This window comes from Martes martes (genome assembly GCF_963455335.1).
Source record: "Martes martes genome assembly, chromosome: 7".
Taxonomy (NCBI): Eukaryota; Metazoa; Chordata; class Mammalia; order Carnivora; family Mustelidae; genus Martes; species Martes martes.
This window is the reverse complement of record NC_137894.1, coordinates 135,183,698-135,205,337: the sequence shown is the minus strand read 5'-3', so window position 1 is coordinate 135,205,337 and position 21,640 is coordinate 135,183,698. Positions and strand designations below refer to the sequence as shown.

The 21,640-nt window shown below is 55.6% G+C and overlaps 1 protein-coding gene across 6 annotated transcripts; it reads right to left on the bottom strand.

Moving 5' to 3' along the window:
- Positions 1-6,596: 6,596 nt before the first annotated feature.
- SERPINA5 (serpin family A member 5) lies at positions 6,597-16,505 on the bottom strand. 6 transcript variants are annotated; one of them, XM_080807939.1, is made up of 5 exons: positions 16,396-16,505; positions 10,022-10,758; positions 8,765-9,035; positions 8,257-8,404; positions 6,597-7,638 (listed from the first exon to the last, which is right to left on the bottom strand). In XM_080807939.1, exons 2-5 carry the CDS (start codon positions 10,635-10,637, stop codon positions 7,450-7,452), a joined length of 1,224 nt encoding a protein of 407 aa, XP_080664065.1. In that variant the 5' UTR covers positions 10,638-10,758; positions 16,396-16,505; the 3' UTR covers positions 6,597-7,449. The 6 variants fall into 6 exon arrangements, with proteins under 6 accessions (XP_080664065.1, XP_080664066.1, XP_080664067.1 ...); XM_080807940.1 differs by having other exon boundaries at positions 16,386-16,469; XM_080807941.1 differs by having other exon boundaries at positions 10,022-10,740; positions 16,396-16,467.
- Positions 16,506-21,640: the final 5,135 nt, after the last annotated feature.

Genomic DNA, 21,640 nt, shown 5'->3' with positions numbered 1-21,640 from the left:
GGTCTGGAAAACACGGCTGGTGGCCCGGCAGTGGGTGAGAGGTTTCTGATGTTAGGGTCACAGGATGGGAGGGGAACCTCAAGGCTGTGGAGCTCTTGGTAAACCCAGGTGTGGTTGAGGGGAAGCCCTTGTGAGCCCGCACTTCATCCCACGCCCCCTCCAGCAGTCTAGGCTGGCCTCAGTCCCTCTCCCAGGCCGCAGGCACTTTCCAGTCCTCCAGGCAGGTGGGTGTCCCATCAGTCACCTCCCACATCTCACCTGGGGGGATGTGACTCTTTCCAAGCTCCAGAGATTTCTGGTAAGAAGAATGTGGACACCACTGTCTCCTTGGTGCCTCTCCTTAGTGACCTCTGAAAAGGATCACACTGTAAATCGAACCCCCTGCTGTTCCCTGCCCGCCCCAACCCCGAGTCTTCCTGCCTCCCAGTGAATGGTGCCTCTCTCTCTCCCAGACTGGGGGCCTTCCCCCTGGCCCCTTCAGTGTGGGGCGGGGTCTCCCTCCTCCAGGTCCAGTTCTGAGGCCCCCACTCCAGCCCCCGCCCCTTGCACCGCTCCCCGCAGCAGGGACCCTTGAGCTGTGTGTCCTTGTCCCCGCCAGCCCCCTCCAGCCCACTTGCTACAGAATCGCTTTAAGAATATGGGTCCTCCAGGGCCCCGTCCCACTTGGAACTTTGGCAGGCTCCCCTGGTCCAGAAGCCTCTACATGTTCTAAACTCCCCGCCCCACCCCTGCAGCTGGGACACCAGACCTCAGTGGCCCGAAATACACTCCCCAGAGCACAGCTGTCTCTGCAGAAGCCACGGTCCCCCAGCTTGGACCAGGAGAAGGGAAGGTTTCTGTTTCCTTTACAGGCAAGGAAACCTACCGGAACGTTCTGTCTCAGGCTTCGGTTTGATGCAATCATGGGTGAGTCAACACCTTTGTTTTACTTTGGGCTGCACATCGTGTGGCAGGAGGCCTCCTGTGGTCCTTTCTGGTAGAACCAGCCCTCCTCTGACTATGCCAGATGTGTCCCCACTCCTCTTCCCATGCTGTCCCCATGATTGTCACTTCCCCCATCTCTGCAGTGAGACTGTTGGCTTCTGGCCAATGGGGATGTGCTTCTCGCTCATCCTTGCTCCCTACAGAGAGAGGGGCCAGAATTAGCAAGCAAAAATGCTCATAATGCCTGGGCCATACTTCTACTAAAAAGTGATTTATTACCTGGAGTTCTCATTTAACTGGGTGTCCTGTATGGTATCAGCAACCCAACTGCAGGGTATGTGGCGGGGGTCCCACCCAAGGAAGAGGGAAGTCTTAGGCAGTGACCTGAGGACTTGCAGAGGCATAGAATCCTCTGGAACCAGCCAGCCATCCCCTCATTCATCCATCCAACGAGAACCCACTGTGGGCCAAGCCCTGTGCGGGGCACTGGAGTGGAGAGACAACTTAGGGCCCTCATGGACTTCGTGGTCTTTGAGAGACACAGACACGTAGAAAGATGCTAACTATGGTGTGGAAAGTGCTAGGGGGAGGCACGGGGAGCTGGGATGCCAGGGCTGGGCTGGGGAGTCAGGACAGCTCCCCGTGCAGGGACCTCTGAGCAGAGTCCCGAGGAAGGGCTCTCAGTGCGCAGATGGGCATGAGCTCCAAGGTGCTCCTGGGTTTTGTGTGTTTGCTCCCTGGCTGTTGGCCTGCAAGAATTAGCTGGAAAAACACCTGAAAGCAGAGAGCATCTGGGCCCGTGAGCCCCTGCAGGATGAGGGTCATCGGGCCCTGAGCATGGGTGGGTGGCAGCTGCAGGGAGGAGGCGGCACCGAGGGCCTGGGGCCTGGGCCCAGTGAGACAGCCCTGCCCCCCGACCAGTGGAGACACCAGTTCTGCGTGTGCATCTGAATCTGGGGACGAATGGACACTTTGTGTGTCGGCTCATGGGCACACCCGGGAGCCCAGGCTCAGACCCACACACCCCAGACCCCCTCTCATACTCCTTCACCCCCTTCCCAGGCCTTCCAGACCCACCTTCCCGTCGCCCCCCAACACACACTGGCCCCAGGGCCCTTAATATTTGCAAAGGAGCAGGGACCCAATCAAGTCCACAGACGGTTTGTGGCAGCCTTTCTGGGAGGCTGAGGCAGAAGGAGGGGCTCACAGAGAAGACTCTGGAGAACCCCCCGCCCCCAGGCATCCAGTGAATGCTCAGCTCTTAGAACAACCAAGAAAGCTACAGTGGGATTAGCCACAGAGCAGCCACTGCTCTCCAGCAGGAGGGGCGTAGGCACAAACGTGTGTGTGTGTGTGTGTGTGTGTGTGTGTGTGTGTGCACGTGCGCACGCACACGGATGGGCTTCAGCATGGCTGTGTGTAGGAGCGTTTTGCTATCTGTACCCTGCCTGTATGTCTTCATGGACAGTCACCACGAGGAGTGGTGTATGGACGCACGCTGGGCTCTCCAAAGTGCCGAAAGGACCTGGCCATCTTGGTGCCACCTCCCTCCTACCTCATTCCTTGCAGAAAGGTGACAGATAATCCGTTCAGGGGTGCGGCTCTGCAGGAAACTGGAGAAGGGCACCGATGTCACCTGCTCGCCGTCCCCGATCCCTCGCAGCAGGAGGCTCTCTGACTCTTTGTGAACTGAGACATACGTGCGGAGGGTGGGGAGGGCAGTGCCAGGCATCAGCAGGTGGCATCCCGTGCCAGGTACACAGGTGGCATCCAGCGGTCACTGCCCGCCCCGGCACCCTACATGGTGACATGGGTGCCGATGATGAGTGAGACTCCGGGCTCCAGCCACGCATGTCCTCTTTCAGTTGCATGAGCAGAACAGACTCTCTGCTGCCTGAGTCTTTGCTCGTGACCTTCACCCGGTTCAGTCCTGCTTGTCCTCACACTGCAACTTCCACGCCACCACCCAGAGCTCCCTCTGCACCCCCGACTGCAGGGGGTCTCCCAAAAGGTCCCTCTGGCACCCCGTGCTTCTCCTTCACGGGCCTCCAGCTTCTGCCTTTACAACCCACTCCCGTCCCTATCCCCTCCTCTGCTTTGCTTTTTCCCTTCCTTAACATTTTTCTAAAGAAAACAGCTTTTTATTTTACAACAGGTCGTGACAGACGGAAAAGCAGTAAAAGCAGTGCAGGGAGTTCCCATGACATAAACATCTGACGTCTCTGCGGCGTATTTATCGAAATGGAGAAGTGAATGTCCGTACGATGCAGACTTACTTGTATTTTAACAGGTTTTCCACTACCGTCCTTCTGCTCTTCCTGGATCCTGTCCAGAAAAGCCCATTACGTTTAATTTCCTCATCTCATCCGTCTCCCCTGGGGGGTGACAGCTCCCCAGGTGTCTGGACACACCACAGACAGGTGCCTTATGAGCAGCAGAAATGTATTTCGCAGCGATCCTGGGGCTGGAAATCTGAGGTCAGGGCCAGTGTAGTGGGTGGAGAACCCCTTCCTGGTCACAGGCTTCTGGTCTGTGCCCTCCCATAGGAAGGAGCGAGGGGGCTGTCTGCAGTGTCTTTCCCAAGGTCAGGAATCCTACTTTTTTTTTTTAAGATTTTATTTATTTATTTGTCACAGAGAGTGAGCACAGGCAGACAGAGTGGCAGGCAGAGGCAGAGGGAGAAGCAGGCTCCCTGCTGAGCAAGGAGCCCGATGCAGGACTCGACCCCAGGATGCTGGGATCATGACCTGAGCCGAAGGCAGCTGCCTAACCAACTGAGCCACCCAGGCGTCCCGGTCAGGAATCCTATTAATGGGGGCTCCACCCTCATGACCTACCCACCTCCCAAGGGCCCCGCCTCCTACACCATCTTGGAGGGGTGGTGGGTGAGGGGGTGTTAGGGTTTCGACCACTTAGTTAACATGATGGGCACCAGTGTCCTTCCCTCCCTGGGCTCTGTTTATAGAAGCGAGGTGCCCTGTCGAGCTCACTCGCCACAACTCTTGTCATCAACAGACATGCGTCATGCTCTATTTCTTTTATTCCTTGTTATTTTTTTATTTCACTGTCTCTCCAGGCAAGATAGTAGCTTCACCAGGGTAAGGATTTGGGGGATTTCCTTCCTTTATCTCCAGCACCTGGGACAGTTCCAGACAGAGTAGGCGTTGGATAACCTCCACGGACGAAAGGCATCGCCCTCGCCACAGTATGTACTCCTGGTTTATCTGTTCAGTTAGCTGGTTGTGGCCAGAGCCCATGTCTGCCGGTCCGCCCTTGTACCCTTGTATGAATTCCAGGCCCAAAGCCCCGTTGGCGGCCCCCATACAATGGCCCTTGGCTGAAAGAATGTAAATAAGCAAGAGTGGGCAGGGCATGCTTGCTGGGGTGTGAAATGTTTCCTCTTGGGAGTCCAGGATCATTTTCCTGGCCCAGGTCTCTGCAGAAGAGGCAGGGGGCAGGAGTCCTTGGCCCTAGCATTGTCCTCTGAGTTCTGGAGGTGGTAGGTTTGCTAGGGGAGGTCCTGAGAGTCCATGTGGTCAGAGAGGGAAATGAAAGTGGGTTCCCAAGAACAAAATGGGGGTTGGCAATAGCAGCAGGAACTCGAAGGGAGGTGGCTCCTATGGGCTAAGTTGTGTCCCCCACCCCATCCATCTGTTGAAGCCCTAACCCCCAGCACCTCAGGACGACGCTGTATTTGGAGACAGAGCCTTTAAAGAGGTGATTCAGTTAAAATAAGGTCAGTAGGGTGGGCTCTGGTCTAGTCGGACCAGGGGAGACTGGGAGACCGAAGAGGAGGTTAACACCCCGAGAGATGGCCATGTGAGGGCAGAAAGAGAGGACACCATCTGGGAGCCCAGCCAAGGAAAGGGCCCTCGGGATGACCCAACACCGCTGACGCCTGGGTCTCAGACTCCAGCCTCCAGGACTGTGACATCACACAGTTTCTGCTGTTAAGCTGCCCTGTTACTGGATAGGACGGACGAGGTCAAGGGGAGAAAGGGCCGGTGGGGTGCTGGGGGTGCAGGGGCACACGGAGCGAGGGAGCACCCCCTACAGGGCTGAGTGAAGGTGTCTGCTCGCGTGCCAATGGGAGAGTGAGGCATACACTCAGGGGCGCTCAGGGTGCGATGCGGACCACCAAACCACCCTAATATTGTGAGGAAAGAGAACAAATGCCAGCCTCGTGTTCAGGGTCCCTGTCCCAGACGGCAACGCAGGCACCTCTTCCCCTTTGCTCCCCTTCACATCCCCTATCGTGGCCCAGAATAAGGTCTCCATGGTTCCCGCACACACCTGCTCACTCAACACCATTCTCTAGCCCTTCCCTCTGCTGGAGTCCCTTCCCTGTTCCCAAACCTGCTGTCTGTGGAAGGCTTACTTACTCCTTAGACCAGCTGGGCACCATCTTTTCCAAGAAAGCTTTCCTGATCTCTCGCTCTCTCTCTCCCAGGTGCTATATCATTTCGTTCATCCCAGGATTGTGTGACAATTGAGTTACATGGCCTGCAATGACACCCAGCAAGGAACTTCCATGTGTGACATGAGGTGTCGTGGAGCCCAGCCTGCCCTCACACCTGGTAGCTGTTTTGTGGCCACGTGACCAAGTGACCATGTGCCCAGTGACCTTCAGACAACTCTGGACCTTGGTCTGACACATAGCACACCGACTGGACCTCCCCTTGACCTTGGGCTGGCTGAGCAAACAGTTAGAGAAAGATCTAGGCATTTCGCAAGGGAAAGGCACACAGGAGCCGATCTGACCCCACGAGGAGGCCCAATCCTGGAACGCTGACCTGAGCAGAAATCACAGACGCAGATGAGCTGTCCAGGTCTGGTCGCAGCCATCCGCCTGGCCACACGCCAATGTGGGCACCATCCGGGTGCCAGAGCCTGAGCCTCTCCCTGACCTCAGCCTCTGGGCAGGCACTGACGTCCCCTCTGTGAGACAGGTACACTGACAGACTGTGTTGAGGGATTCGGGAGATGACAGATGCAAAGTGTCCCCAGAGGGCTGGCCCAAAGTAGGTGCTCAGTACTTCAGGGTGTGGCCAAAGCTTGGGGTTCTGACATCGTTTGGTCTAGGGGTTATTCTTGGGCAACACAGTGCAGACTCTGAGATCAAAGTGGTAGAGGCAGCCTCATGGGGGTGGGGGCCAGCTGAGGGGCCAGCACTCAGATTTAAGGGGGCAGCTAATTAGGGGACAATGTGAGTGAAGGACTCGTTCACTCCTTCATTGATTCTTTAAAGTGTCCTGTCCTGTTCATTTGATAGACGAGGACCTGTCGGTAGAGGCTTTCATAAAAGAGGAGAGAGGATAAGCTTACCTGCATCCCAGGGGAGCAGATGACTGAGAGGCCCCTGACCCAGGCTTCTGGGACATAGTCATGTCTTCCCTGCAGCAGAGCACAGGATTGAAAACATGCGTCTGGCGGAACCACACTCCCAGGGTCAAATCCTGCCTCCACCCCTTAGAAGCCACGTGACTGGGTGAATAGCCTGCTCTCTGCAAGCCTTGCCTTCTCCATCTGTAAAATGGGGAGAACTGTGGTACCGGCCTCAGGGCAGATAAATACAGCCATCCAGGTAAAGCTCCTAGCACCAAGCCTGGCACATGGAAAGCTATGGATGTCGCCATTCCCAGTATTATTTCTGTAAGGACAATGACACCCAGTTTTTGCAACATGCTGTATTGTTATTGTGGACACTAAAATTCACAGTTAGTCATCAACGTCTTCAGTAGATATGGTAGTATTTGCAACAGGCCTCTGGGCTCCCCCCCAGGCGACGCCAGGAGGTTGTTACTGAAACCACATGATGGCTCGATGCTGTGATGGACCATTTCCACCTTGCTGTCCACTTACTTTTCTTCAAGGACAAGTAGCGCTGGAATATCTTAAAATCTTAAAATCTTCCTTACGTAACGTCAAGGAGCCTTCAGCCCTTCACCTGATCCTTCATGGTATGCATGGGGGAAATAGAGGTCCAGAGAGGGACAGAATTATCCCAATGTCCCCCAGCTGGTTAGCTGGGACAGAAGCCCCATTCCAGACTCTCATTTCAGTGTTCTCTCCACACCATGATGAACTGATGGTTGGCATGGTTGGCAAGATAAGGGCTCAGCTTGGAAATACATTTCTTGGTAGAAATATCTACCAGAACAAGCCTCCTACAGAGCTCTGTGTCACTGGGCTGGATGTCAGGGGCCTGGATTCTGAGCTTCTCTCTACCACTAACATGCTGTGTGACCTTGGGCAAGTCAACCAACCTCTCTGGGCCTCAGCGCTAGACTCCACCGAGGAAGGGTAAAGGCAAGACCAAATGCTCCTGAAGGATCTTCAAGGTGCCCACATTGTGCAGTTGTGTGAGAAGAAGCAACCATTGGGATATCAATACTACAACTATTATTACTTGTAAAAGCCTCATTAGTCCACGAAACCTGTGTCAATCACCAGCTCCCAGCAGACAGATGCCACGGTGTGCCTTCAACTATCACCACCTGTGACCTTCCAGGAGACACACCCACCTCAGGGGTGGGTCACTTTGCCAACGAAGAGGATATTCGTGGAGTTCTCCACAATGACCATCAAAAAGGGCCTGTTGAATATGACCCTTGGGGAGCTCATCGGGGCGGACTTGAACATGAAGATGGCCTCTGTGGCTGCAGCTGCTTTGGTCCCCGACTCGTCCACCTCCACCACGGCTTTGTGCACCATCTGCAGAGGAGACATCAGGAGTCACTGAGCCACCAGGGGCTGGGAGATGTCATCCGAGGAGACAGCAGAGCTTCTGCCTGTGACATCCCTGTCCAAGTCTCTGTGCCACCAAGCAGGTAGCTAATGACACAGCTGTGTGGCTACCATGCACCGGGATCTGTGCCGGGAGGTGACTGACTGTGCCTGTGCTGTCCATTGAACTCTCATGGCATCCCACAGCAAGGCTGCGACTCTCCAATTTTATAGAGAGGAAGGCGGCACGGAGAGGTCAAGTAATTGTTGGAGGCCACACAGCTAGCGAGTGAAGGAGCTAGCACCTAATTCTTAGTTTTGATAGCTGAATGAGAGCTTCTCCTGAGACACGGAGGTGGATATGGCTTCCCATGGCACATAGGATAAGACACAAAGTGAGATGTTTTGCTTCTTGAGGGAAAAGAGGAGAGAGAGAGAGAGAGAGAGAGAATGTAGAATGTGGAATGGAATGGAATGGAATGAAAGGAGCAGAGTGGCATGGGGTAGAATGGAATAGAAGAATGGCATGGCATGGCATGGCATAGCAGAGGAGTGGAAAAGAACAGATACCTCCGAAAACAGGGGCTCAGGAGCTCCCGAGCTCACCTCAGACACCTGGATGCTGGAGTGGTTGGTGATGCCAGTCAAGTCAGCATGGCTGGTGAAGACATCCTTGATGCCCAGCATGGGGAGGACCTTCTCCAGCCGGTAGGAGCCCTCGATGGAGAACTTGGGAAGGTGGAGCTCAAGCTGCCTGGAAAGAGGACAGGAACATTCTGAGACTTCCCAGAGCATTGGCTCCCAGAGCTCATATCCCCGCTCTCTCCCCTCAACTTCGTAAGGATCCTCCAGACCCTCGTCTAGAGCCCACCCCACTCTGGTCTTGGACCTGGGCTGTCCCAGAGGTCTCTGCCTACTCTCATGGCTCCATCAGGAAAGCAGCTGGGTGTCCAGTCATGCTCCCTCCGGCTGGGCCAGGGCCTGGGGCCCGGAACCTCTTGTGATGGCTCCGGGCTTGGAGGCCGCTCCTGGGCTGGGTGAGACCTTCCCACCATGGCTGTGTCTCCCCAGAGGTGAGCAGGACCAGACTGGCCCCACGTCACCTGCAGAATACCTCTTTGTGAACATCCTGAGCCACTTCCTCAGTGTTTTCTCATTCAGTCCGTTCTCCAGCGGTCCCATCCTGCCCTCGCTGGGGAGAATGAAGAAAGCGGTGGCATTCCCTTGGTAGGGGACACCCACCACCTTGCAGGAGAGGTTTCGGTCCAGGAAGTAGTAATAATGGTCTTCCCCTCTCATCATGGGCACCCGCACCACGGTCTCCGAGGTCACGTGGAAGTCCTGCTTTCGGGTGTTTTTGTGGTCGAAACTTGTCTTCCACTTAGCTAAATATCAAAATGGGAAAGACGTTAGAAACTCTTAGCTGCAAACGAACAGCGCCAAGACAGTAAACCCATTAAGCAGAGCTTCTCCTCCCCAGCACAGTCTCCTCGGAGGCGGGGACCGTGGAACTCCTGGAATTGGAAGGCGAGTCTTTTTATAACTTTGGGGATGTGCCCGAACTTTCTGTGAGCCTTTTCCTCTGACATGCGCCAAGCAAGAAGGATGCTTTTCATGTCTTTGGAGGCCCTCAACCCCTAACGGAGTTTGATTCTCTACTGTTTACTCAAGGTCAAACACCCTCAGGAAAAGGATCAACAATACAGACGACAGACAAATCGACACTACACCTGGGGCAGTTATTCTGTTTTTCCTCCCTGCCTTTACCCACTCCTGCCTTCCCACCCTCGGCCAGACCCCCATACAGGCACCGAGGGGCTCAGCATCTAGGAGGAGAAGCAGACACGAGAGCCGAGGTGAGTAGGGGTAGCCACAAGAAACGTCAGGGGGATGAAGACGGAGGGGTCATCTGTCACGAGGGAGGGGGAGCGGACTCTCCAGAGGGGACAGGGGCTTGTCCAGGCGTTTCTCGCTGAGGGAACAGCCCCTAGGAGGGCACGGGAGCAAGGATGTGGGGGTGAGGGAAGGCCCTCCAAGGTCTCTCTTAGACCCGCAATCCTGCCCTGAGTGGCCGTACGGTGGCCGTGGCGATCTGGTGCTTTAGATCCGGTGCAGAAGCTGTGACTCCAGGGCCCACGGAGAGGACCCAGCTCTTCCCCGGTGGGGGAGACAGCAGCCGGGGGTCACTGACATCCCTTTACGCCCTCAGAAGATGCCTGCTTACCCTCGGCTGCTTTTTGGCCTCACTCTGTCAACAAGCCCCGGAAGGGGCTTAATCCACTCCCACTCCTTGATGCGTGTGGGAATTGGGTGCTCTTTTGACAAAAGCAGCGGAAAGGAGAACATTCAGGCTGGCGCGCAAGGGTCTTACCTTTAAAGAAGATGTAATTCACCATAATCATGACCTCCGTGCTATCCAGATCCTTCGCCAAGTCCACAATCTTGCCTTGAGTTTGCTTTGCCACGTAATCATTGATCTGCTTCTGGGCCCCTGCGGGGCTCCCAAAGTCAGTGGGGAAGGTGTCTGCCAGGTACAGCGTCTTCATGGCACTCAGGAAGGCATCCTGGAGGTGCACCTCGGGGCTGATGAACAGGGCGTTGCCGAGGCTCAGCTGGATGTCCTCCCTGGGCTGGGCAAACTCCCGCAGCAGCTGGTGGAAGGTGTTGTGGAGCTCCTCCTCCGAGCCCTCCCGGGGACGGACGCCCAGGCCTTCCAGGATCTGCTCCTTCGTGTGGGATCGCGCCCCCAGCGACAGCATGGCCAGGGTGGTGGAGATGCTCAGAGGGGAGAAGAAGATGTTCTGGTCGGGGGTAGCCGTAGCCAAGGCCCTGTAGAGGTCAAAGGCAAAGTCCCTGCTGGCGGGGGCCTCGGTGCTGAGCACGGGTAGCTCCTTGGCTCTCTTCTTCGTCTCCCTCGAGCGGGGGCGGAGCAGGCTGGCGCCCGAAGTGGTGAGGAGCATCAGGCACAGGAGGACACAGAACTGCATCGTGGCCGCTCCTCGTTCCGAAAAGCAGGTGGGAAGGGTGCACCGCTGGGGGGAAGTGCGTCAGGCACAGGTCCCAGAGACGTGACCCCCTGAGTGGCAGAACCTAAGGGAGATGATGAGCCTGTGCGGTGGGGGGAGAGGTTTTGAGGAGAGCATGGGGGCTCGAGGACTAGACTCGGGGGACTTGGGCATCTAAGGGTCGGAAAGGGAGGAGAAGGCAGAGCGTGCAGACCTGAGGTGGGGGCTGGCCCCCCATGGGGGCAAGAGTCCTCTCATCCACATCAGGGCACGTGCTCTGGGGGAGGTGGGGTGGAGAGGGCAGGGCTCTCCCTCCTTTTGCCTGATCAGCATCTCTGAGGTTCCCAGGGAATGAGAAGCCTGCTTCCCAAGTGGCCTCTGACTGTCACTTCGACCCCTGGGGACAGAATTTGCAAGGCCTGGTGGCCCTTTTATGAACTCAGACCAACTACCCACCCCACGGGCCCCTCAGACTGCTGGTCTACCCTTGTTTACCCAGCAAATACATACTGAGCATCTCCCACGTGGCAGGCAGGTGCCGGGCTCCAGAGACTCGTTGGTGAACAGCAGAGGCCAGCTGGTTCTTTCCTCCTCTCCCCTGGGGGGCTGTACTAGGACCCCGGGCCATCCGCGAGCCTCATCAGAGGCGCACGCCTCCCCCGCAACCCCGGGAGGAAATTCTGCCCTCTTAATGTAAACACTCCAGCTTCCCTCCTATTCTATGAGGGCTGAATTGTGTCCCCCAGACTCCTATGTTGAGGTCTCCACCCCTAGCCCCTCAGAATGTGGCTGTATTTGGAGACAAGGTCTTTAAAAAGGTCATGAAGTCAAAATGAGGTCTTCCAGGGGGGCCTTGATCCAATCTGGCCAGTGTCCTTATGAGAAGAGATTAGGACCCAGACACACACAGAGGGGAGACCATGTGGGGACCCAGGGAGGAGACCAGCATCTGCGAGTCGAGGAAACAGCTTTGCCAAAACCTTGAGCCGAGACCCATTTTCTATTCTGTGATGCTTTGTCACGGCGGCCTGAGCCAAGACGCCTCCTCTTCCTTCCATCCCAACTAGGTGGGCCCTGGGGGGTCTTCAGCTCCTCTTCTCCTTCATTCTTCCCACCCACCTCCCTAGACCCCTCCTCTCCAACCAGAATCCTTCCTGTGCCCAGGCCTGCCAACGTCCCCTGTGCTCCTGGTCCCCTGTGATCAGCCCAGACTCTGCAGCCCAGCCTCCTGGGATCAAAGCTCGGCCCCGCTACTTCCTACTAGTGCGGTTTGGGGCAAGTCAGTCACGCCCCGTGCCCTGTCCCCCACCTGTCTGTACAGTGGAGGTGACACTGTACCTGGGCCAGAGCGTGGCCGGGGGCTTTAAGGGGTCAGCATAGGGCAAGCGTCGCGGTTGGGCCTGGCGCAGACCTGGTGCACGGAAGGGTCAGCCGTAGCTGTTGCAGCTTCAGGGTCAAAGCCCCACCGAGATCCCCCAGTTCCTCAGCTCTGCCGTGGGGTACGCGCTCTCACCGCACCCTTGCTCTTGTGGGGGGCCCGGCGGCCTGTCTGCTGAGGAAAGCTCTCGTTGGGGAGAACTTCCCCGTGGCTGGGTCTTCTTCTCCCATGGACGCCATGTCATTAGGTCCCTGGCCTCAGGGTCCGCCCAGAGTCACATGACCCCCTCAAACCCCAACGCCAAAGGGCCCCAAACAGCTGCATTGGACATTGCATGCAAAGTGGCCCACTGTAGGGGGTGGGGGGATGCCAGTGACCTTGGGGGTCAGGCAGACCTGGGCTGCAGTCCTGTCTTTGAGCAAAATCGAATGACCTGAGCAGGCCACGTCCACCCACCCTGGCCTCCACGTTGCACCTGAGCTCACAAAGGAGGCTCATCTAGAATGTTCTGTCTGCAGACACTCGGGACCCCCAGAGCCCCACACAGCAGCCTCTGCAGTTATGGAGGCTCCTCGTACCCGCCTCTGTTGACCTCACACCCACCGGCAGAGGCAGGTTCTGCTACTGGCACTATTCTACAGAGGAGTCTCTGAAGCTCAGAGAGGCCGAGCCACTGGCTGGTGGGGGCCCAGCTTGGGCTCAGACCCAGTTCTGACACTCAGAGCCCATGGCCTAAACCGCTGTGCCATGTGGCTTCCCTGGATCCCCGGCCCTCCTTCCGTGCGACAGCCCCCGGTCTTGGTGTCCCCCACCCCGGCAGCCAGCACCGTAGCTGCGAATCTGCAGATGATTCAGCAACGGGGTCTGGGCTTCCCAGGCTGACACCCCCTTTCTGTGTGCACCCTGACAGTGCGGGTCTTTAAAGGACGTGGCGGGTGGTTTAATCTCTGCGTCCTTTGAACTTGCTGATTTTACAGCACAGTATGGCCCCTCCCGCAACGTGTCAGGGCATCAGGGTAGCCGGATGGAGCTGAGCAAACATTCAGCTCCACACCCCCCGCCCCCATTATCACAGATTAACCCCCAGCTGATAATTACTTTAAAGGAAATCTTTCAAGGAAGAGTTGAGGACACAAGGGAGTGTCCTGCTTGGATGGAGCCCAGGGCTCAGGCAGGAGAGAGAGTTCTGGCTTCTGTCCTTGCAGATGCCTGGTGGCCTTGGGCCAGTCCCTGCCCCTCTACAGGCCTCATTGTGTTCATAATCAACTCAAGGTCTGTCATGTGCTGTGGCCAGTAACCTTTTTCTCCACCAGTTCCCCACCCTGTACCCTGCCAAACAGCAGAGGTCTGATGGGCCACAGCCGCTTTCCTGGCGCCCCCTGAGTCTTCCCGGACAGCTGGGTCTCTGTGGAGGGGGACCCCAGCTTCATCCACTCTCCCCTGGGCTGCAGACTTGGAACTTAGAACTTAGAACTCTCACTCCTTTTGGGCCCACTTTATCTCTTATGAAAGCCAGACACTCTACAAACATTAAGACATTGAACCATCCACGAGAGTCAGCATCATGAAGACCGTTTCACAGATGGATAAACTGAGGTTAAACAGAACAGCAGAGCTTGTCCCAGCTAATGTGTGATGGAACCAGGATTGAAATCCAGGTTCCTGTGACTGGTGTACGCACTGCCTCTTGTCTTCCTTTCATGGTTCCGAGACATGATACCTCGTCCCTCCGCTCCTGTAGCTCGTGGGGAGGATCCCTGGGTCTCTCTCAAGCTGTTCACCTGTACGAGCTCATTTATCCTCCTTCACAGCAACTCAGAGTTGGTATCGTCATCACGGGACAGAGGAGGAAACAGAGGGTCAGAGAGATCTCTTCTGAGAAAATGGGGCCTCAGGGAGCTCGGTTCAGGTTTCCCAGGTTCCCAGCCTGGGCCATCACACCCCTGGTCTCTGGTGGAAATATGCAGCTTTGACAGAGTTTGGGGCCAATTTGAAGCTGGGGCGAGTCTGCTCCGGGCCCCGGAAGCCTGGTCCTTGGGAGACGGGCTCTCAGCCAGGAGACTGGAGCCTGGCCCGACTGATCCTCTCTCGAGGCCCCTGATTCCAGCGCTTCCGCAGATGGGCCCCCACGGGCCCGAGGGAGGAGAGGAGATCATTCAGGCTCCTCTGGTATCCCAGGCCAAGGCGACGTGAGCTGGCTGGAGCAGGCGGCGGTGGGCAGGCACTGCGGCAGTCCCCCCACTCATCCCCGCTACCCGTGGACTCAGAATCTGCTTCATTTATTCCAAATGTTGGGCAACAAAGTTCTACCAGGTCAACTTTGGACTCAGCTGGGGGAGGCAGGTGGCGGAGGTCTGTCCACTGATTGCAAAAGGAGATGTGAGCCTTGGGACACAGGCAGAGAGGGAAAGACAAAATCCCAGTTTCCTCGATCCTAAAGATCTGGGAGAGCGTGTGACTCAGGGAACATTCTTAACCTTCCTCCCCACCTCCAGACCGTCGGTGAGGTTTGTGGGTTTCTAGCTCCAGAGCAGCTCTGACATCTGCCTGCCTCTCCCCATTTCCCCTGCCATGTCCTCCAGAGGCCCTGTCACCTTCACCCACGCGCTCCCCTTCTCCTTCTGCCCCCCAGAGCCATTCTGAAGGCATCTCCCTCCGTCACCCACCCCAGGTCACAGCGCCCCACCACCTAAGAAGGTCATTGCCATCCCCAAGGTGTTGGGGGGCAGGACCAGCTTCTCCCTGGGCCTCGGGCCCCTGCTTGAATGCCACTGCTGGTGATCCCTGGCCCGCACCTGGCCCCTCCCTCCGTGTTGTTATGCTCTGTAATGGCCCCTTGATTGTCTCGCTGCTCTGCTGTGATGTAAGTGCGAGCCCACACGGGTTTGCTGGGGCCTTCCAGCATTCTGGCCCCTCTCCCCGACAAAAACATGTGCTCCCAACAGAGAGGACCGGCACCAACCCTGCTCTCCCTATGAGATTTGCAGTCAAGGGCTGGGGCTCAGACCCCTTTTTGCAGTCAAGTGCTCTACCACTGAGCTATACCCCCTCAGGCCCCTTTTTGGAATGGATGAATGAATGAATGAATGAATGCCTTCTCTGTGGCTCAGGGGTTTTAGACCCCATGCTGGACGCGGAGACAGGCTGGGCTCCCAGGACTTGCCAGCTTCTGTCCTGCTGCCTGGCTTCCATTTCCATTTTCTTTCTTAAAAACTATTTTATTGAGATCTGACTGACATACCAAAAGCCGTACACCTTTCCCATGTACACCCACGAAACCACCACCACCACCAACACATCCCTCGCCTCCCAGCCCCCTCTGCCCTCCGCCCTATTCTTCACACGGTGGCTTCTTGATCCGTGACCAAGGATGTTGGCCAGGGGAGAACCCCCCCTTCTATTGTTGTATTTTTTGCCAAGGGCCCCAGCCTTAGGAAAACTGAACAGTACACTTATTTTATGTCGACATTTTGCTTATTTAACAAAATGCCTGGGCCGCCTGGGTGGTTCAGTGGGTTTAAGTGTCTGCCTTCAGCTCAGGTCATGATCACAGAGTCCTGGGATCGAGCCCTGCATCGGGCTCCCTGCTCAGAGGAGAGCCTGCTTCTCCCTCTCCTTCTGCCCGACCCCGCTGCTTGTGCACACACGCTCTCTCTCAATAAATAAGTAAAAGCTTTAAAAACAAAACAAATAAACAAAAACCAAATCACCAAACAGCGTCTGGAGCTCGAGCAGCCAGCCTCCAGGCCGGGCAGCCCTCACTCAGGGAAACGGAGATGTTCCATACCTTCTCCTGATTTCTCAAGGTCCGAAATTGCAGGCACAGAAAACAACACAGAAGCGCTCTGGGTTACGGAGCACAGCCTTGTGGACCAGACGCTTCACCCCCACAACCTAACCGGGGTTTCTCCGCCTCCTCCCTGATCTTTGTCGTGGGGACTGGCCTGTGCCTTGTCGGGGGTCTACTCACTGGATGCCAGCGCAGCCCTGTCTCCAGCTGCGCCAGCTACAAATGTCTCTAGCTGCTGCCAGATGTGCCCTGGGGATAAAGTCCCTCCTGGGTGGCAGCTAGTATGTACTGAATCTTCAAAGCCACCGTGCATCTTGCCTATAAGGACACTGAGGTGCAGCCAGGTGGAGGGTCGTGCCCAAGTTCACACGGCCAGGGGTGGGGTCGGGGGGATGCTGCTGCTTCCAAGGCCCTGGCTCCTTCCCCATCACCGCAGAGTTTTCCTGGTCACTCTGGGACAACACCAGAGATTTGAAGCCCCCCAGATCCCATAACCCGAGTCCTGTCTTCACCGTTCCCCACACACCCTTAAGCCCATGGACCCCCTGTCCATCTTCAGTACCTGTACTTACTCTGTCCCACAGCCAAGTGTGCACGCAGTGGAGGTCACGGTCCCTCGTGCTCAGTGAGAAGCCGAGTGTTGGGACTGGAACCAGCATTTGCCACTGACCTTGGTTGGGCCCTGACTCCGCCCCCCTTGGCCCTGCCCTGTCCTGTCCCGCAGGCTTCTACCCAACCCACGGGCTGCCGGCATAGCCACCGGAGCTCTGACCCAGGCCACCAGCTCACTGCCCTGATGCCGCCAACCCCACACAGACCCCTGTTTGCTTGCAACGGCACGGGTTCCCCCAGGGAGGGCACCGGCTGCTGGCATTCCAGACACAGAAAAAGGGACACCCTCTGGTCGGCCTCCCCTTCTCCAGGTTGATTCCATATCTCCCGCAGCCACTCGGCTATACATCTGGGGGAGTGCGGTGTGAGCCCAAGATCTCCGCAGCCCTGCGTGCTTGCTGGATTCATTTACCAGTGAGAGTCTGGTGGAAACTAGAGGGACTGCGTGTCACCACAGCCACAGCCGGGTGAAGGGACCATTGTTTCCAGTCCCTTGGCTGTGCGCATAACTTAATTGAGGCTCAGAAAGATGCCTCACCAACTTCAAGGTCAGGGCTCTCTGCCTGTATCTAGGATTTTGGTAGGCTCATCTGCACTCCCCTTTCCAACCTTGAAATGGGGGCTCTGGAACTCAGCCCCATGATTCCAAGAGCATTTCCAAGATGCTGGTGCAGGGTGCTGGCTCAACCCTTGTCTCATTCCTAAGGTCCCCATGCCCCGGTATTAGGTGACCCATGTGCGGCCATGACCCAGATGTTGTGTGGGTGAGCTGGGGTGTGAAGTTGGCAGAGGAGACAGGGGGCTGGACATTGCCCAGGGGAAGCAGTCTTGGTGTTTGGCAAACAGGGTCCCTCTACTGCTTCTAAGACCAGGAGGAGACTGAACTCAGCTTTAGTCTAGAGCCTAACACAGTCACTACCAGACATCGAGCACTTGCTTTGTGCTCACTGCCCTCCCAATGTGCAGGAAGGTGGGTACTAGTATACCCATCGAATCAGTGAGCAGGCAGAAGCAGAGAGAAGTTAGGTAATCAGCCCAAAGTCACACAGCTAATAAAGAGAAGCATTAGCAAGAAGAAAGCTAGGTCTTTTCTGTCCATTGTGCTATGTGACATTGTAAAAGTCCATTTCTTCAGAACCTCGAGATTCCTAAACTATGCTCTGTAGGGTGGAAATCGTATTACACACCTGTGCGGGGGTGGATAATCTTCCCCCCAAAGATAGCCACGTCCTAATGCCCAGGATCTGTGAATCTTCCCTTATATGAAAAAAGGGACTTTGCAGATGGGACAAAGTTAAGGATCTTGAAGTGGGGGGACCAGCACAGATTACCCAAGTGGGTCTTAAACATAATCCCGGGGTCCTTCTAAGTGAAGGCCGTGGGAAACCCGAAACCGAAGAAGTAGAGCGGTCGTGGAAGCAGGAGAAGACCGTGCGATGTAAGGATGCTGAGCAGGTGTGATGGGCAAGGAGCTCCAGAAGGAAGCTCTGCTAACTCTTGATGTTGACCCAGTGAGACCTGTTTTGGACTTTGGACCCTTAGGAATAGTAGGAGAATAAATGTGTGCTGTTTTAAGTCACTAAGTTTATATCAATTTGTTATAGCAGGAACAGGAAACGAGTGCAATATTCCCCAAATGGATATTGGATATAAATGGATATTGGGAAGATGGGACTGACCAAGATAGGAAGGACTTCTCCGGCTCTGTGTGCTGTTCCTGGAGACAACCCATGGCCTGCATCTCAGCCTGTGTTATAAAGAATATCTTGAGAATTTGGGGAAAGTCTGTGGCCACCGACTTCCCCTTGCTGCTCAGAAAGGGCTCTGAAGGAAGGGGGCAGAGACTGGGTAGGTTCCAAAGAGAAAGGTTTGGGGGTGAGGTCTCAGGGCACGGTGACCCCCGTTTAGCCCGCTGGGGCTCCCATAACAAAATGCCATAGACTGGGGGACTTAAACAGCGGAATTTATTTTCTCACATTTCTGGAGGCTAGAAGTCTGAGATCAAGGTGACATCAGATGGGGTTTCTGGTGAGATGTCTCTTCCCGGCTTGTAGATGGCACCTTCTGACTGTGTGATCACATGGGCTCTTCGGGCATAAGGAGAGAGAGAGGGCAAGAGGCAGCTGTGGTGTCCTTATAAGAAAATCCTCTTTGTATAAGGACACCGTTCCTGTGGGATTAAAGCCCCGCCCTGAGGACTCATCTAGCTGTAATCACCTTCCCCAAAGTCCCCATCTCCAAATACAGTCACATTAAAGGTTAGGCCTTCAACATGTGAATTTTGAGGGGACACACTTAAGTCCGTAACAGCCACAGTGAGAGAGTAGGATGGGCTGGTGGCCATAAAATGGGAATTTAAAGGACTCAATAGCTCATGATAGATTTATTTTTCCGTTAACACCAAGAGCCGCAGAGAGTGCCATCTCAATGGGTGAGTTTTTCCTGGCCAAAGGTGGGTTCTGTTCAGCCCGCTGAGGGCTACAATGCTGAGCAGAAATGCCTTTAATGAAATGGGGGCCATTACTGGCCCATCTGCCTGGACCCCAACACCGTCAGGCCACTTCACCTGTTCAGGGGACCTGCGGCATATGAAGTTGTGACTTGCTCTGGAGGACAGAGTTGTGACAAAAGATGAAATGTGAGACTAGTTAGCATCTGTGGGGCACCAAAGACATGTGCTCTACATGTAATAACTCATCCAAAGCTTGAAATGGTCTTCCGTGTTAGGTAGCCTCATTGTCATTTTACAGATAAGGGAACTGAGGCACAGAATACCCCATGCCCCATACTGTGATGGGTTGAACTGTGTCCCCCCCCCAAATTGAAGTCCTAACCTCCACTGCCGCAGATGTTAACCTTATTTGAATATAGGGTCATTGCAGACAGAATCAGTTAAGATGAAATCATCCTGAAGGAGGAGGACCCTTGATCCCCCATGACCAGTGTCCTTATAAAAAGGGGCAATCTGGGCACAGACACACACAGAGAATGCCACAGACGGCCAGCAAACCACCAGAAGCTGGAGGGAGGTCCAGAACAGATGCTCCCTTACAGCCCTCAGAAAGAACCGCCCTGCCAACACCTTGATCTGGGACTTCCAGCCTCCTGAACTCCGGCACAATACATTTCTGTTGGTTAAAGCCCCCAGTTTGTGGTGATTCGTACCGACAGACCTAACAAGCTAATATACGCAGACATTGGTGGAGGCCAGATTCAAACCCAGACATTCTGGCTCCAAAGTCTAGGTTCCATACCTGGGCGTTCTGTGGCTTCTTGATAACTCCCGGGAACATGCGTACCAGGCCTCTCTCCCCACAGGTGCTCAGAGCAGAGAGCATGGCAGCCACTGGCCTTTGCTCTGCCACTTATGAGAGGGGCACCTCACCTTCCCAGGCAGCCAGGGATGAAACGGGCTCCTTCCTGCCGCTCACCTGCCACACTGAGTTCAAGCCAGGGGCTCCTAGATCTGTAGCTTCACAGGACCCCGTGTCCACCCTCCCCTCTCTGCTGCTACAGCTGCTGGGGGTGGGGCTCTGGGCCCACTTATGGGGTGGGGAGTGGGAAATGAGATCCGGAGAGGTCACGTGCCTGCCCCACAGCACAGGGTTAGAGGGGAAGCTGGGGCTGCATCCCTCCTTGTTTCCACCCAGATTTCGAGTGCTTCCCCTTCCACCGGGGAGATCCCCTGCTTTCCCGGCCGGCCCCCACCTCATCACTATGTGCTGAATGGCAGAAAGAATAACGGAGAGACCCCACGTGGCATCTCCACACCCACTTACGAGAGCCATGCACACGCATCATTCCACTGGCATCTGGGGGCCCTCATGCTCGTAGTGCTCCCATCACCACCCTCTGCCCTCCTGCTGCTAAGTGCAGGAAGGTTCCATTTTTCCTCTGGAAGAGACCTACTGAAATCACAAATGCATGTGGCCCCTTGGAGCACTGAACGCTGGTCCCTGAGAAGTGGGTTCCCAAAGGGGCGTAACAAGTGCTACCCAAGGAGGGGACCCCATAGGGGAGCAGCAAAGGAAAAAAAAAGGAGGCTGGGCAACCACTCCGGGGGGATAAGGTGCCCTGCCTGGAGTCTTTTTTTTTTTTTAATTGATTTCTGGGTTTAATGTTCCAAAAGGGCATTTAGAAATCTGAGGAGTTGGCATAAATATTTACCCAATCAATGCCAGGGATGAGTCAAGGGGGTGGTGCAGAACAAACAGCTCGGGGACCTTGTTCAGGGCAGAGCGTTTTCCATTCATTCATTCATTCATTCATTCACCAAATAGCAGCTGAGCCTCAGCCACACACCAGACCATACAATCAACCTAGGGGCCAGGTTCTGGGGGTGAGTGAAGGAGACGCAGGTTGGACAGAGCCCTGCCTTCCAGATGGTTTGTCTAATCAGGGCCAGGGGAGCAGAGACTACTGTCCGCCCACCACGTTTGATGGTAGGATGGCAGTCCACCTTGGGGAGGGCATGAGGCATTTGTAGGAAATCCTGGCAGATTCTCAGAGATGGGGAAGGGGGCTCTAGAGACTGGGAGCCTGCAGGGAGCAAAGGCCTGGAGTGGAGGCTATACGGACAGCCTGGGGGAAACAGCACGTTTCCGTGGCTGATGTCACTGGACGTGAGAGTGCAGGAGGAGGGACTGAGGTAGGAGAGGCAGGTGGGGACCAGGTCGGCAGGGCATTGACTGTGGGTAGAGGACCGCAAGCTTCATTTTGTAGGCAATAGGGAGCCACTGAGGGCTTCTGACCTGGAGAGAGACAAACTTCATCAGAATACGGAAGCATCACTCTCAAGGCTGGACTGAGGGTGACGGCTCTGCTTTCCTCCCCTTCATCACACCCAGGCTTCATGTTCCCATGCCCCTGGGCCACACCAGGACCAGGACCTTTCACCCGATGGGCTTGAATCCACCCACCCATCTGCCTCCACAGGGACAGAGTGGGCAGTGTCAGCCTGGGCCGGACTTCAGTTCCTGCCTGGCTATTAAAAACCAGAATTCAACTTCCCAGCAAGTGCAGGGGAAAATGGACCAATACTTTCAGTAACGTAGCTGCTTTTCAGCCAACCAAACCAGGGGATAGAAAGGAGGGTCTGCACTCCTCTGAGCATGGGAGGGCACAGGGTCCTGTAGCATTTCCAGTACCTTGTCGGTGTAGCTCAGGGCCAGTATGACGAGCTCAGCACTTTCCTCCTCTGGGACT

Excerpts from the sequence above, each read along its gene's own strand:
- SERPINA5 (XM_080807939.1), bottom strand. The coding sequence starts at position 10,637 with ATGCAGTTCTGTGTCCTCCTGTGCCTGATGCTCCTCACCACTTCGGGC. Across the intron at positions 9,036-10,021 it reads GAATTACATCTTCTTTAAAG|CTAAGTGGAAGACAAGTTTC; the intron begins GTAAGACCCTTG and ends TTTGATATTTAG. Across the intron at positions 7,639-8,256 it reads CCAGCATCCAGGTGTCTGAG|ATGGTGCACAAAGCCGTGGT; the intron begins GTGAGCTCGGGA and ends TCTCCTCTGCAG.